The sequence below is a fragment of the Pristiophorus japonicus genome, chromosome 10, assembly GCF_044704955.1.
Source record: "Pristiophorus japonicus isolate sPriJap1 chromosome 10, sPriJap1.hap1, whole genome shotgun sequence".
Lineage (NCBI taxonomy): Eukaryota > Metazoa > Chordata > Chondrichthyes > Pristiophoridae > Pristiophorus > Pristiophorus japonicus.
In genome coordinates, this window is record NC_091986.1 from 49,371,761 (window position 1) to 49,387,625 (window position 15,865).

The 15,865-nt window shown below is 43.0% G+C and overlaps 1 protein-coding gene across 1 annotated transcript in view; it reads right to left on the reverse strand.

The window, feature by feature from the left end:
* Nucleotides 1-1,697: 1,697 nt before the first annotated feature.
* Nucleotides 1,698-15,865, reverse strand: part of cars2 (cysteinyl-tRNA synthetase 2, mitochondrial) — a 144,570-nt gene continuing 130,402 nt past the window's right edge. The window contains exon 15 of the mRNA XM_070891806.1: nt 1,698-2,847. Coding sequence (XP_070747907.1) covers nt 2,779-2,847 — 69 coding nt within the window. The 3' untranslated portion in view covers nt 1,698-2,778. The remainder of the gene's footprint in view (nt 2,848-15,865) is intronic.

The following is a 15,865-nucleotide window of genomic DNA, read 5'->3' on the forward strand; positions in this document are numbered from 1 at the left end:
GTTATGCTCTCAGCAAAGCTGTTGTGGAGAATTACACCCCCGAGGATGAGTAGCAAGGAGTAGCTCCCTTGAGATAAAGGCTAAGATTCCAGTAGCCTTAATTATTTTTTATATCTGTCCATTAGCTTTTAGTGTTTTCTGTACATGGACTTCTGATTCTCCACAGTTCCTACATTCTCATCATTTAGAAAATACTCTGATCTATCTTGGGTCCAAAGTGGATGACCTTATGTTGAACTAAAGTAGCTGTGTTCCAGCAATGGGCTGGAATGAACATCAGAATCCGAACTCGAACCTGAGCTACCTTGGGATATCCACAAGTTATTTTAAAATAATGGGATAAGTTCAGTTCAGTCTCAATGTACCAATAAGCAGGAATGTCAGTCGCCCAGTGCAGCTGTTGCGATACCACATGTTGCCAGGGAAACAGGATTGAGTTGCGTGCGAGGAATGATTTGCACCAGTGATGCAAAATTAGAAGCACACAGTGCCTTTAAACAGACGAGTGAATAAAGGGTTTATAACAGCCGGGAACTGTTTTTCAAACACCGGTATCACATAAGACACAAGAAGTAGAAGTAGGAGTAGGCCATTTAGTCCCTCGAGCCTACTCTGCCCTTCAATAAGATCATTGATGATCTTTGACCTCAACTCCATGTTTCCAGCACTATTCCCTTGCTTCCCACAGTATCCAAACATCTATCGATCTTAGTCTTGAATATACTCAATGACTGAGCACCCACAACCCTTTGGAGTGGAGAATTCCAAAGATTCACAACCCTCAGTGAAGAAATTTCTTCTCATCTCAGTCCTATATGGCCAATTCCTTATCCTGAGACTGTGACCCGAGTTCTAGACTCTCCAGCCAGGGGAAACATCCTCCCACCATTCACCCTGACAAGCCCTCCAAGACTTTTTATACATTTCAATGAGATCACCTCTCATTCTTCTAAACTCCAGAGAATATAGGCCCAATCTATTCAATCTCCTCAAATCAACAGCCCTCTTATCCCAGAAATCCAGCAATATAAATAGAAAATGCTGGAAATACTCAGCAGGACAGACACCATCTGTGGGGAGAGAAAGAGAGTTAATGTTTCAGGTCGATGACCTTTCATCAGATCTTTTATCACCTGGCAACTACACAGTGGCATCATAAGTAGGGAACGATCAGAGACACATGCTGTGGGGCCATTCAGTGCATCGCTTTAGAATGTGACCAAAATATGGCACAATTAGGAACTTCGTCCCAAACACAGCTGCAGCTCAATATATTTTTAAACTGCTTAAAACACAAAAAAGTTTATTTTCTATCTACCAAACTTGCACACCCTTCGTGAAATTTTGCGCACGGTGCATATTTGGGGAAACCAGATGCAAAGGTCAGTGTGTCCCAACAGGTTTTTATGGATGCCGTTATTTTAAGAGGGAAGTTCTCCTGGTGTCTGAGCCCAGGGTGCCTACCCACTGCCTCCACCATTTTTCCTCTCCCTCCCTCCCCCCAGCCCTCCCTCTCGCCTCTCCTCCACACTCCCCCACCATCAGAAACAGATTAGCCGGTCACTGCTGGGTGCAGGATCTTGGAATGCAGCCAGCGGGTAAATTGTGAGACAGTCGGAGATGTCTTGGGAATGTGATGAGCTGTTACTTTATATAAATACAAATTCTTAGTCTTCAAAACTTTTCACAACTTGTTGTATACATCAAGAATCATTTCTGTTTTTATTCATGACATTCAAGAAATACACAGCATGATCAGCGAAACAAGGTGTTAACGAGCTAACTACAATTAGATTACTATGGGCCAGAAATTGATCAAAGGCAAGTTCCGCCCATTTGCCGTCAAAGACTGCTAAGATCTTGATGGTACTTTGGGCGGAAGTTTGGTGAAAAAAGGAGGAAAAAAGTGCCCGGCGGAAAAAATGGGCGTTACACAGCGATTCTGGGTGGTAGAGGGAGGTAGGTGGGATTCTGGGCAGCAAATGCAATCCTGGAGAAAGTTACACCAAGGCTGGAGTCGGGCCCAGGGAGGAGCAAATGCACACAGAAATGTTCCAAAAAAAAAACAACACATCACAAAACCTTCAGAGGATCCTTTCAAACAAAATCGCTGCAAAAGAAGAAAAAAATCTCACTTTTTCTTGCAGGTCTTCATACCTACCGTCCAGGTAAGACCTGCTTCCATGCGGCAGTTTTTGCTCCTGCACGAGCGGAGGACATTTTTTCGGCATTGCACGCCTGCACACACTCCCCAGCGGACTTTCCAAACCGCCGGTGTGAGGGCCTTACCAATCTCGCATGGAGGGGAGACAAACGGGGAGACCGCCGAGAAAACGTGGCGGCAGCCGGCAGTAGGATCATCAATTTCGGGCCCCATGACTTTTAACTCTGTGTTGGAGATCATGATTCATCCTTTGGCTGGAATGGTCTCCATCAGTTCTCTCACCTCTGCTTGGTGTGACAGGAGAGGTGCTCCCTGCTCAGAGCTGAGAATGGCAAATCCGATCCATGGGAAAAGCAGCACAGAGGCACTGTACTTCACTAATAGTCTGGCCAGAGACCAGCAAACCACAACGCAGGGGTCAGCCGTGCCAGTCCAGGCTGGGACTTGAAGTTTGAACTTGAGCCCTCTGGCTCATAGTCCAGCATTAGCGCTGTAGCTAACGCTGGATTCCTTGAGTTTGTAATATCAATGATCAATTTAACCCAAAGATAACATGTACCTATCCATGACTATCAATGGTTGCCCAATACTGTCCGTAAGACTGATATAAGTGATCATGCTTCCTTTTTGTTTCCATTGGTAAGTTGTTCTGTCAGCTCCCAAGATGAAGTTGCCCCTCGATCCTGCAACAAATAAGAGGTTTGCACATGGATTCTGGGGAATTGTAATATCAAATGAAGCGAAATTAATCCTCTACCCTGCAAACACCATTGTTACAAACTCTTCACTGTAAATCTTCAACCTTTCTCCAACACTCAACCCACATCTTCATTCTCTGCTGCCCTGGGAAGGTAGAACCAGGTCTAACCCTTAACGTGATGGTGATATTTAGCCACAACTGTGTCCCGTCAGTTCAGACAAAGGAAAACATCACCATTTATGACCACTTTGCACAGGATGCACCATGTTGACTGTTAGCCATCCAGCTAACTCCAGCAGGGTAGAGCGTGGTGAAGTATTTTTTCTAATTCACGAGGAAGGGTTTGCGGTGAAGTACGGTGACATCTGTTTACTCTGTAAATTCCCTTGTTGACTGTAAAACAAAGCAGTTTAACGTCTCATATCTGGCCTTGTCTCGCTGAAGCACCATCAGTCCGTCTACTTAAACAGTGCACAAGTGCACGGAGGCCTCATGTGGAAGATGCAATATCCTGTTCAGGTCACAAGAGAGTCCCCTTGTTACTTCCCACATTTCACCAACGTGTATTGGTGGTACAGGCAAACTCTCAAATTCCAATGTTCAGCTCTCCAGGTCTTAAGCTCTTGCATTCCCTCCCTAAATTTCTCTGCCTCTCCACCTCTCTCTCTCTAAGTCACCCTACCTCTTTGACCAAGCTTTTGGTCACCTGTCCCAGCATCTCCTTATATGGCTTGGTGCCATATTTTGTCTGATAACGTTCCTGTGAAGCGCCGTGCGACGTTTTACTATGTTAAAGGGGCTATATAAATGCAAGTTGGTGATGTCGAAGGTAAGACAGGTGGAGTCTGTTGATAGGAGTAATGAGAGTTATTAATCCAAGGACACACACAGGGTTAGTACTGATCTCTGCTCCCACTTCCTGCATTACAAGGTCACTCAAGATAATAGATCTGTAGCTTTTCTGCTTTAGATGTTGTTCTGTTGAATTTGGTCACCTTGAGATGTAGTTTAAACTACTGTAATGGCAAACATTTTAGCATAATTGAGCTGTGAATTGGGCCCCAGATTTAACATAGTTAGTTATAGAGATGCAGATATTGAAGGCTCTTTGTTTCAGTATATTTCAAAAAGGATGCTAAATGTTGTGTCCGAGCCAGTTTGAGGAGAGCAGAGCCTGAGCTAGCTCTAACTTTGGTAGCGTTCAATCCTGGGGTCTCACAACACATTGGGGAAAGAAAAACACACTAGCTTGTGAGGGATGTAAGCCCACTATGGTAGCAATCATTGATGCTGAATTCAGCATAATAACTAAAATATGTAGGAGGAGGCATCAGAAATTGGTAGACGATGAGCAGGATCTTCAGATGGTGTGAGTTGGCAGCGGAGGAATGGGAGAAGCAAAGACGTCACAAGACCGGAAAAAGAGGAGCAGGGACTGGGAGAAAGAAAGGCGGATGGCGGGGGAGAGCTCATCTAGTCTAACTCAGCACAGGAGCCAGACTGAAACCAAGCATTCACAGAGTGGTGATTTAGATGCGTCCATGTTATTGGCCAGCTGTGGTAAGTGGAACAAACAGATTTGCTGGACTACTTGTACCATCCTTGAGCTCCAGGCATGGACTCAATAGATAATACTGTACAAACTCATTGTAAAGCTTTACTGCTTGTAACTCAATGCCAGAAGCACACAGGCAGACATTTAACCAGCAACAGAAGATGCTACGTGGAACCTACAAAGAATTAGTCACAGAGCTGGAGGATGTGTGGAGATAATGCGATGGAATAGAAGGGATTACGGCAACTAAGGTTAAGGGAACAGTTTCTGAAGCAGTTCCAGATGATTGCAGAGTAGGTTTGCTCAATCCAGAGAGAAAAAGACTTGAGTAGTTAAAGAAAGAATTGTATTTCTATAGCACCTTTCACAACCTCAGGTTGTCCCAAAGTGCTAAACATCCAATGAAGTACTTTTGAAGGAGTAATGAGAGTTATTGATCCAAGGACACACACAGTGTTAGTACTGATCTCTGCTCCCACTTCCTGCATTACAAGGTCACTCAAGATAATAGATCTGTAGCTTTTCTGCTTTAGACGTTGTTCTGCTGAATTTGGTCACCTTGAGATGTATTTTAAACTATTGTAATGGCAAACATTTTAGCGTAATTGAGCTGTGAATTGGGCCCCAGATTTAACATAGTTAGTTATGAGAGATGCAGATATTGAAGGCTCTTTGTTTCAGTATATTTCAACAGGAATGTGTCAGGGAGTTACTTTCCAATGTTATGTTTTTAAAGCAATTTAAAAAGGCATTAAGGTGAAAGGTGGTTAAATCCTAATGAGCTAAGCTTTGACACAATTTCTCCAAAGACCATAAACAATGAAAATTTGTTAGCCTGTTTTGGTACTCGGTAAGCGTGTCTCACCCATTTTTCTGGAAAGTGCCTGGTCCCAGCCACTCAGGAGGGATGGTTTGACGGGTCTTCCAGTCTATGCGAACATAAGAATGTCTCCGCAAGATCCTACAAATCCACTGGGAGGACAGACACACCAACATTAGCGTCCTCGAGCAGGTCAACATCCCCAGCATTGAAGTACTGACCACACTTGATCAACTCCACTAGGCAGGACACATTGTCTGCATGCCAGACACAAGACTCCCAAAGCAAGAGCTCTACTCGGAACTTCTTCACGGCAAACGAGTCAAAGGTGGGCAGAGGAAACATGACAAGGACACCCTCAAAGCCTCCCTGGTAAAGTACAACATCCCCACTGACACCTGGGAGTCCCTGGCCAAAGACCGCCCTAAGTGGAGGAAGTGCATCCGGGAGGGCACTGAGCACCTCGAGTCTCATCGCCGAGCGCATGCAGAAGTCAAGCGCGGGCAGCGGAAAGAGCGTGCAGCAAACCTGTTCCACCCTCCCTTACTCTCAATGACCTGTCCCACCTGTGACAGGGACTGTGGGTCTCTTATTGGACTGTTCAGCCACCTAAAGACTCATTTTAAGAGTGGAAGCAAGACTTCCTCGATTCAGAGGGACTGCCTGTGATGATGACGAACATAGGGTGTAAAAATAAACAGAGACAGAGCCACAGCAGTCAGTCAGGTCTGGAAACAGAAAGCTGCAAGGGCAAGCTTTGGCCAGGATCGGATGAGGAGTGCAGGATGGTAACTAGGAGTTATTTAATAGAAGTGCAGCATTGTCATTATTTTGTATTACGCTGTAAACACAAGTTGTACTGGTTGAACGAAGTGAATCTCTTCATAACTGATTATTGAAATAAAGCAGCTTCCTTTTACGAAGTGTTTTCATGGTCTGTCTTCAAATAGCACATGCGAAAGACACAAATATCTGGGTTAGATCATAAGGGACCACTATTATTACACCCCGGGGGTTGTATGGTTGCAGTTAGATATAGTACTGTAAGGGCACACCCCTAAATGCAAGATACTCAGATCACTTATGGTGTGATTAACACGACTGCATCAAACAGAATATCTAAAGCAAGACGCTCCTCAGAACGGTGATGTTATCAACCTGTTTATCAATAAGAGATAATCTTAATTTTTAGTGAGCCATTTTCATGAGAGAAGAGTTGAATGTGAACAGTATATTGTTCACCTGATTTGTTCACCTGAAATTATAACCTGATTTGGCAAATGAACTTCAATACAGATAAGTGCGAGATGGTACATTGATAGGAAGAATAAGGAGACTGTATACTCCTTGGAAAATAAGGATCTGGGGGTACAAGTACATAAATCACTAAATGCAGCGATTCAGGTTAATAAGGCTATTATGAAAAGCAAACAAAGCACTGGAGTTCATTTCTAGAGGGATAGAATTGCAGAGAAGTTATGTTAAACTTGTATAGAACCTTGGTTAGACTATACTTGGAGCACTGTGAAAAGTTCTGGTTTCCATATTATATAAAGGATATAGAGGCACTGGAGAAGGTGCAAAAAAAGATTTACTAGAATGATGTCAGAACTAAGAGGTTAACAGAAAAGATAGGAACCTACATAGAAAAACAAAGGAAATTACGTAGGTATGAGGGGAGAGTTGGTAGTTTGGGAAAAGGTATAACAGTGGACAAGCAATGGCTAGCATTTAAAGAATTAATACATAATTTACAACAAACATACATTCCTTTAAGGCACAAAAACCCCACAGGAAGTGTGGTCCAACCGTGGTTAACAAGAGAAATTAAAGATAGTATTAGATCAAAGGAAGAGGCTTATAATGTTGCCAAAAAGAGCAATAAGCCTGAGTATTGGGAGGATTTTAGAATTCCGCAACGCAGGACCAAGAAATTGATAAAGAAAGGGAAAATAGAATACGAGAGTAAACTAGCGAGAGACATAAAAACAGACTGTATAGGTACGTAAAAAGGAAACGATTAGCAAAAGTAAATGTGGGTCCACTTCAGGCTGAGACAGGAGAAATTATAATGGGGAATAAGGAAATGGCAGAGAAATTAAACAAATACTGTGTGTCTGTCTTCACGGAAGACGACACGAAAAACCTCCCGGAAATAGAGTACCAAGGGTCTAGCAGGAATGAGGAACAGAAAGAAATTAGTATTAGTAAAAAAAAAAAAAATAATACTGGAGGAATTAATGGGACTGAAAGCCGATAAATCTCCTGGGCCTGATGGCTTACATCCTCGGATTTTTAAAGTGGCTATAGAGATAGTGGATGCATTGGTTGTCATTTTCTAAAATTCCATAGATTCTAGAACAGTTCCCACAGATTGGAAGGTAGCTAATGTAACCCCGCTATTTAAGAAATGCGAGAGAGAGAAAACAGGGAACCACAGAACAGTTAGCCTGCCATCAGGCTAGTAGGGAAAATGTTAGAATCTATTATTAAGGATGTGGTAACAGCCATTTAGAAAATAATAATAGGATTGGACAGAGTCAACACAGATTTATGTTTGACAAATGTTAGTTTTTTGAGGTTGTAATGTGCAGAATAGATAAGGGGGGGGGGACCAGTGGATGTGGTGTATTTGGATTTTCAGAAGGCATTCAATAAGGTGCCACACAAGAGGTGATTGAACAAAATTAGGGTTTATGGAATTGGGGGTAATATACTAGCATGGATTGAGGATTGGTTAACGGGCAGAAAACAGAAAAAAAAAAGGTCATTTTCAGGTTGGCAGGCTGTAAGTAGTGGGGTGCTGCAAGGATCGGTGCTTGGGCCCCAGCTATTCACAATCTATATCGATGATTTGGATGAGATGGCCAAATGTAATATATCCAAGTTTACTGATGATACAAAGCTAGGTGGGAATGTAAGTTAGTAGCCCTAACAGTCGCCACACTGTAGGGCAGAGTATAAATCAAGAAATAATGGAGGCTTTTAAGAAAGGTACAGCAATAAACATGGGCGATTTTAATCTTCATATTGATTGGACGAATCAAATTGGCAGAGGTAGCCTTGAGGAAGAGTTCAGAGTATATGCGCAATGGTTTCTTAGAACAATAAGTTGTGGAACCAATCAGGGAGAAGACTATTTTAGATCTGGTAATGTTTAATGAGTCTGGATTAATTAATGATCTCAGTGAAGGATCCTCTTGGGAAGCGTGATCATAACATGGTAGAATTTCAAATTCAGTTTGAGGGTGAGAAAGCTGGGTTTCAAACTAATGTCCTGAACTTAAATAAAGGCAATTACAAAGGTATGAAGGCAGAGTTGGCTAAAGTGAACTGGGAAAATAGATTAAAGGGTAAGACGGTAGATAACAAGTGGAACACATTTAAGGAGATATTTTCAGTGGGAAAGAAAGATTCTAAGAGAAGTATGAACCATCTGTGGTTAACTAATGAAATAAAGGATGGTATCAAATTGAAAACAAAGACATACAAATGTTGCGAAGAATAGTGGAAGGCCAGAGGAGTGGGAAATTTTTAGAAATCGGCAAAAGACGATAAGGATAAAAAATGATAAACAGAAGATAGCTTATGAGCGTAAACTAGCAAGAAATATAAAAACAGACAGTAAGAGCTTCTACAGGTATATAAAAAGGAGTGTAGCTAAAGTAAACGTTGGCACCTTAGAGGATGAGACTGGGGAATTAATAATGGGAAACAGGGAAATGGCAAGAGACTGAACAAATATTTTGTATCGAACTTTACAGTAGAAGACACAAAGTATCCCAAAATTGATAATCATGGGGCTATTGGGGGAGGGGGGGGGCGGGGGGAGGAGGTAAAACAATGATGAGAGAGAAAGTACTAGGCAAACTAATGGAACTAAAGGTGGACAAGTCCCCTGGACCTGATGGTCTGCATCCTAGGGTCTTAAAAGAACTGCTGCAGATATAGTGGATGCATTGGTTGTAATCTACCAAATTTCCCTGGCTTCTGGAGAGGTTCCAGTGGATTGGAAAACAGCAAATGTAACACCCCTATTTAAGAAAGGAGGGAGACAGAAAGCAGGAAACTATGGACCAGTTAGCCTAACATCTGTCATTGGGAAAATGCTGGAGTCCATCATTAAGGAGATAGTAGCAGGACATTTAGAAAATCATAATGCAGTCAAGCAGAGTCAGCATGGTTTTATGAAACGGAAATCATGACAAATTTGTTGGAGTTCTTTCAGGATGTAACGAGCAGGGTGGATAAAGGGGAATGAGTAGATGTCGTGCATTTGGATTTCCAGAAGGCATTCGATAAGGTGCCACATAAAAGGTTACTGCACAAGATAAGAGCTTACGGGGTTTGGTGGTAATATATTAGCATGTATAGAAGATTGGCTAACTAACAGAAAACAAAAAGTCGGGATAAATGGTTCATTTTCAGGTTGACAAACTGTAACTAGTGGGGTGCCACAGGGACCAAGTGTAATTTGACCAAATTTGCTGATAATACAAAGCTGGGTGAGAAAACAAGTTGTGAGGAGGACGCAAAGAATCTGCAACGGGATAGAGATAGGCTAAGTGCGTGGGAAAATATTTGGCAGATGGAGTATAATGTGGGAAAATGTGAGGTTATCCACTTTGGTAGGAAAAATAAAAAAGCAAATTATTATTTAAATGAGAGCGATTACAAAATGCTTCAGTACAAGAGGGATCTGGGGGGTCCTTGTACATGAAACACAAAGATTTAGCATGCAGGTAGAGCAAGTAATTAGGAAAGCAAATGGAATGTTGGTCTTTATTGCAAAGGGGATGGAGTATAAAAGTAGGGAAGTCCTGCTACAACTGTACAGGGTATTGGTGAGAACACAGTTTTGCACTAATTTAAGGAGGGATATACTTGCATTGGAGGCAGTTTAGAGAAGGTTCATGAGGTTGATTCTTGATTCCTGAGATGATGGAGTTGTCAAAGAAGGGTTGAGCAGGTTGGACCTATACTCATTGGAGTTTAGAAGAATGAGAAGTGATCTTATTGAAACGTTTGAGGGGACTTGACCGGGTAGATGCAGAGGATGTTTCCCCTGGTGGGGGAATCTAGAACTGGGGGCATAGTTTCAGAATAAGGGGTCGCTCATTTAAAACGTAAATGAGGAGGAATTTCTTCTCTCAGAGGGTCGTGAATCTTTGGTATTCTCTACCCCAGAGAGCTGTGGAGGCTGGGTCATTGAATATATTTTAAGGTGGAGATAGACAGATTTTTGAAAGACAAGGGAATCAAGGGTTATGGGGAAAGGGCAGGGAAGTGGAGTTGAGGCCAAGATTAGATCAGCCATGATCTTATTGAATGGCAGAGCACGCGAGAGAGGCCAGATGGCCTACTCTTGCTTCTATTTCTTATCATAGAAATTTACAGTACGGAAGGAGGCCATTTCGGCCCATCGTTTCTGTGCCGGCCAACAAGAGGCTATCCAACCTAATTCCACTTTCCAGCTTTCGGTCTGTAGCCCTGCAGGTTACAGCACTTCAAGTGCACATCCAAGTACTTTTTAAATGTGGTGAGGGTTTCTGCCTCCACCATCCTTTCAGGCAGTGCATTCCAGAGCCCCACAACCCTCTGGGTGAAGAAATTTCCCCTCAAAACCTTCTACCAATTACTTTAAATTGATGTCCCCTGGTTGTTGACCCTTCTAAGAGAAAAAGGCTCTTTCTATCCGCTATATCTAAGCCCCTCAGAATTTTATACACCTCAATGAGGTCTCCCCTCAGCCTCCTCTGTTCCAAGAAAAACAAACCCAGCCTATCCAATGTGTCCTCATAGCTAAGCTTCTCTTCTCCCGGCAACATCCTCGTAAATCTCCTCTGTACTCTCTCCAGTGCAATCACGTCCTTCCTGTAATGTGACGACTAGAACTGCATGCAGTACTCCAGCTGTGGCCTAACTAGCGTTTTATACAGTTCAAGCTCCCTGCTCTTGTATTCTATGCCTCGGCTAATAAAGGCAAACATTCCATATGCCTTCTTAACCACCTTATATACCTGTCCTGCTACCTTCAGGGATCAGTGGACATGCACTCCAAGGTCACTTTGTTCCTCTACACTTCTCAGTGTCCTACCATTCAATGTGAATTCCCTTTCCTTGTTACCCCTCCCCAAATGCATTACCTCACATTTCTCCGGATTGAATTCCATTTGCCACTGTTCTGCCCACCTGACCGGTTGATTGATATCTTCCTGCAGTTTACAGCTTTCTTCATGATCAACCACATAGCCGATTTTAGTATCATCTGCAAACTTCTTAATCATACCCCCTATATTCACGTCTAGATCATTGATGTAAAGCACAAAAAGGGATTTAGTATTAAGCCCTGGGGAACCCCACTGGAAACAGTCACAAAAACACCCATCAACCATTACCCTCTGCTTATAGGGTCAAGCAGCATCTGTGGTGAGAAAGCAGAGTTAACTTTCGGGTCAATGACCCTTCATTTAGAAAGACACGGATTAATCAAGGACAGTCAACACTGATTTGTTAAGGGAAGGTCATGTCTGGCTAACTTGATTGAATTTTTTGAGGAGGTAACATGGAGGGTCGATGAGGGTAGTGCGTCTGATGTAGTGTATAGGGATTTCAGCAAGGCTTTTGATAAGGTCCCACATGACAGACTGGTAACGAAAGTAAAAGCCCATGGGATCTAGGGCAAGGTGACAAGTTGGATCCAAAATTGGCTCAAAGGCAGAAAGCAGAGGGTAATACAAAAGCAAAATATTGCGTATGCTGGAAACTGGAATTTATCCTGTCCTTCAGAATTTTTTCCAACAATTTTCCCACAACCGAGGTTAGGCTGACTAGCCTGTAATTACTCGGTCTATCGCTTTCTTAATTATTAAAGAAACGTACCACATTAGCAGTCCTCCAGTCCTCTGACAGAACACCTGAAGTCAGGGAGGATTGGCAAATGATGGTCAAAGCCTCTGCTAAATCCTCTTATAAGAACATAAGAAATAGGAGCAGGAGTAGGCCATTTGGCCCCCGAACCTGCTCCGCCATTCAATAAGATCATGGCTGATCTGATCATGGACTCAGCTCCACTTCCCTGCCCGCTCCCCATAACCCGTTATTCCCTTATCGCTCAAAAATCTGTCTATCTCCGTCTAAAATATATTCAATGACCCAGCCTCCACAGCTCTCTGGGGCAGAGAATTTCACAGATCCTCAGTGAAGACATTTCTCCTCATCTCAATTTTAAATGGGCAGCCCTTATTCTGAGATTATGTCCTAGTTTTAGTTTCCCCTATGAGTAGAAATATCCTCTCTGCATCCACCTTATTATCTTATATGTTTCAATAAGATCACCTCTCATTCTTCTGAACTCCAATGTGTATAGGCCCAACCTAAATCTATCTTCATAAGTCAACTTACGCATCTCCGGAACCAACCTAGTGAACCTTCTCTGAACAGTCTCCAATGCAAGTATATCGTTCCTTAATTACGGAGACCAAAATCTGATGCAGTACTCCAGGTGTGGCCTTACCAATACTCTATACAGTTGTAGCAGGACTTCTCTGCTTACATACTCTATCCCCCTTGCAATAAAGGCCAACATTCCATTTGCCTTCCTGATTACGTGCTGTACCTGCATACGAACTTTGTGTGTTTCATGCACAAGGACCCCCAGGTCCCTCTGTACTACAGCACTGTGCAATCTTTCTCCATTTAAATTATAATTTGCTTTTCTATTTTTTCTGCCAAAGTGGATAACCTCTTTTCCCACATTATACTACATCTGCCACATTTTTGCCCATTAACTTAGCCGTTGCAGATTATTTGCGTCCTCCTCACAATTTGTTTTCCCACCCATCTTAGTATCATCAAACTTGGCTACATTACACTCAGTTCCTTCATCCAAGTCATTAATATAGATTGTAAATAGTTGAGGATCCAGCACCGATCCCTGCGGCACCCCACTAGTCACTGTTTGCCAACCGGAAAATGATCCATTTATCCCGACTCTCTGTTTTCTGTTAGTTAGCCAATCCTCTATCCATGCTAATATATTACCCCCAACCCTGTGAGCTTTTATCTTGTGCAGTAAACTCTTATGTGGCACCTTATTGAATGCCTTCTGGAAATTCAAATACATCACATCTACTGGTTCCCTCTTATCCACCCTGCTCGTTACATCCTCAAAGAACTCCAGCAAATTTGTCAAACATGAACCAACTAGGGGGGAGGCCATCTTAGACTGGGTGTTGTGTAATGAGAGAGGATTAATTAGCAATCTCGTTGTGCGAGGCCCCTTGGGGAAGAGTGACCATAATATGGTGGAATTCTGCATTAGGATGGAGAATGAAACAGTTAATCCAGAACTTAAAGAAGGCTAACTCTGAAGGTATGAGGCGTGAATTGGCTAGGATAGATTGGCGAATGATACTTAAGGGGTTGACTGTGGATGGGCAATGGCAGACATTTAGAGACCGCATGGATGAACGACAACAATTGTACATTCCTGTCTGGCGTAAAAATAAAAAAGGGAAGGTGGCTCAACCGTGGCTATCAAGGGAAATCAGGGATAGTATTAAAGCCAAGGAATTGGCATACAAATTGGCCAGAAATAGCAGTGAACCCGGGGACTGGGAGAAATTTAGAACTCAGCAGAGGAGGACAAAGGGTTTGATTAGGGCAGGGAAAATAGAGTACGAGAAGAAGCTTGCAGGGAACATTAAGACGGATTGCAAAAGTTTCTATAGATATGTAAAGAGAAAAAGGTTAGTAAAGACAAATGTAGATCCCCTGCAGTCAGAATCAGGGGAAGTCATAACGGGGAACAAAGAAATGGTGGACCAATGAACAAGTACTTTGGTTCGGTATTCACTAAGGAGGACACAAACAACCTTCCGGATATAAAAGGGGTCAGAGGGTCTAGTAAGGAGGAGGAACTGAGGGAAATCCTTATTAGTCGGGAAATTGTGTTGGGGAAATTGATGGGATTGAAGGCCGATAAATCCCCAGGGCCTGATGGACTGCATCCCAGAGTACTTAAGGTGGCCTTGGAAATAGCGGATGCATTGACAGTCATTTTCCAACATTCCATTGACTCTGGATCAGTTCCTATCGAGGGTAGCCAATGTAACCCCACTTTTTAAAAAAGGAGAGAGAAAACAGGGAATTATAGACCGGTCAGCCTGACATCGGTGGTGGGTAAAATGATGGAATCAATTATTAAGGATGTCATAGCAGTGCATTTGGAAAGAGGTGACATGATAGGTCCAAGTCAGCATGGATTTGTGAAAGGGAAATCATGCTTGACAAATCTTCTGGAATTTTTTGAGGATGTTTCCAGTAGAGTGGACAAGGGAGAACCAGTTGATGTGGTATATTTGGACTTTCAGAAGGCTTTCGACAAGGTCCCACACAAGAGATTAATGTGCAAAGTTAAAGCACATGGGATTGGGGGTAGTGTGCTGACATGGATTGAGAACTGGTTGTCAGACAGGAAGCAAAGAGTAGGAGTAAATGGGGACTTTTCAGAATGGCAGGCAGTGACTAGTGGGGTACCGCAAGGTTCTGTGCTGGGGCCCCAGCTGTTTACGCTGTACATTAATGATTTCGACGAGGGGATTAAATGTAGTATCTCCAAATTTGCGGATGACACCAAGTTGGGTGGCAGTGTGAGCTGCGAGGAGGATGCTGTGAGACTGCAGAGCGACTTGGCTAGGTTAGGTGAGTGGGCAAATGCATGGCAGATGAAGTATAATGTGGATAAATGTGAGGTTATCCACTTTGGTGGTAAAAACAGAGAGACTGACTATTATCTGAATGGTGACAGATTAGGAAAAGGAGAGGTGCAACGAGACCTGGGTGAAATGGTACATCAGTCATTGAAGGTTGGCATGCAGGTACAGCAGGTGGTTAAGAAAGCAAATGGCATGTTGGCCTTCATAGCGAGGGGATTTGAGTACAGGGGCAGGGAGGTGTTGCTACAGTTGTACAGGGCCTTGGTGAGGCCACACCTGGAGTATTGTGTACAGTTTTGGTCTCCTAACCTGAGGAAGGACATTCTTACTATTGAGGGAGTGCAGCGAAGCTTCACCAGACTGATTCCCGGGATGGCGGGACTGACCTATCAAGAAAGACTGGATCAACTGGGCTTGTATTCACTGGAGTTCAGAAGAATGAGAGGGGACCTCATAGAAACTTTTAAAATTCTGATGGGTTCAGACAGGTTAGATGCAGGAAGAATGTTCCCAATGTTGGGAAGTCCAGAACCAGGGGACACAGTCTAAGGATAAAGGGTAAGCCATTTAGGACCGAGATGAGGAGAAACTTCTTCACCCAGAGAGTGGTGAACCTGTGGAATTCTCTACCACAAAAAGTTGTTGAGGCCAATTCACTAAATATATTCAAAAAGGAGTTAGATGAAGTCCTTACTACTAGGAGGATCAAGGGGTATGGCGAGAAAGCAGGAATGGGGTACTGAAGTTGCATGTTCAGCCATGAACTCATTGAATGGCGGTGCAGGCTAGAAGGGTCGAATGGCCTACTCCTGCACCTATTTTCTATGTTTCTATGATTTCCCTTTCATAAAACCATGCTGACTCTGCTTGATTGAATCATGCTTTTCCAAATGTAGGCTACACATTT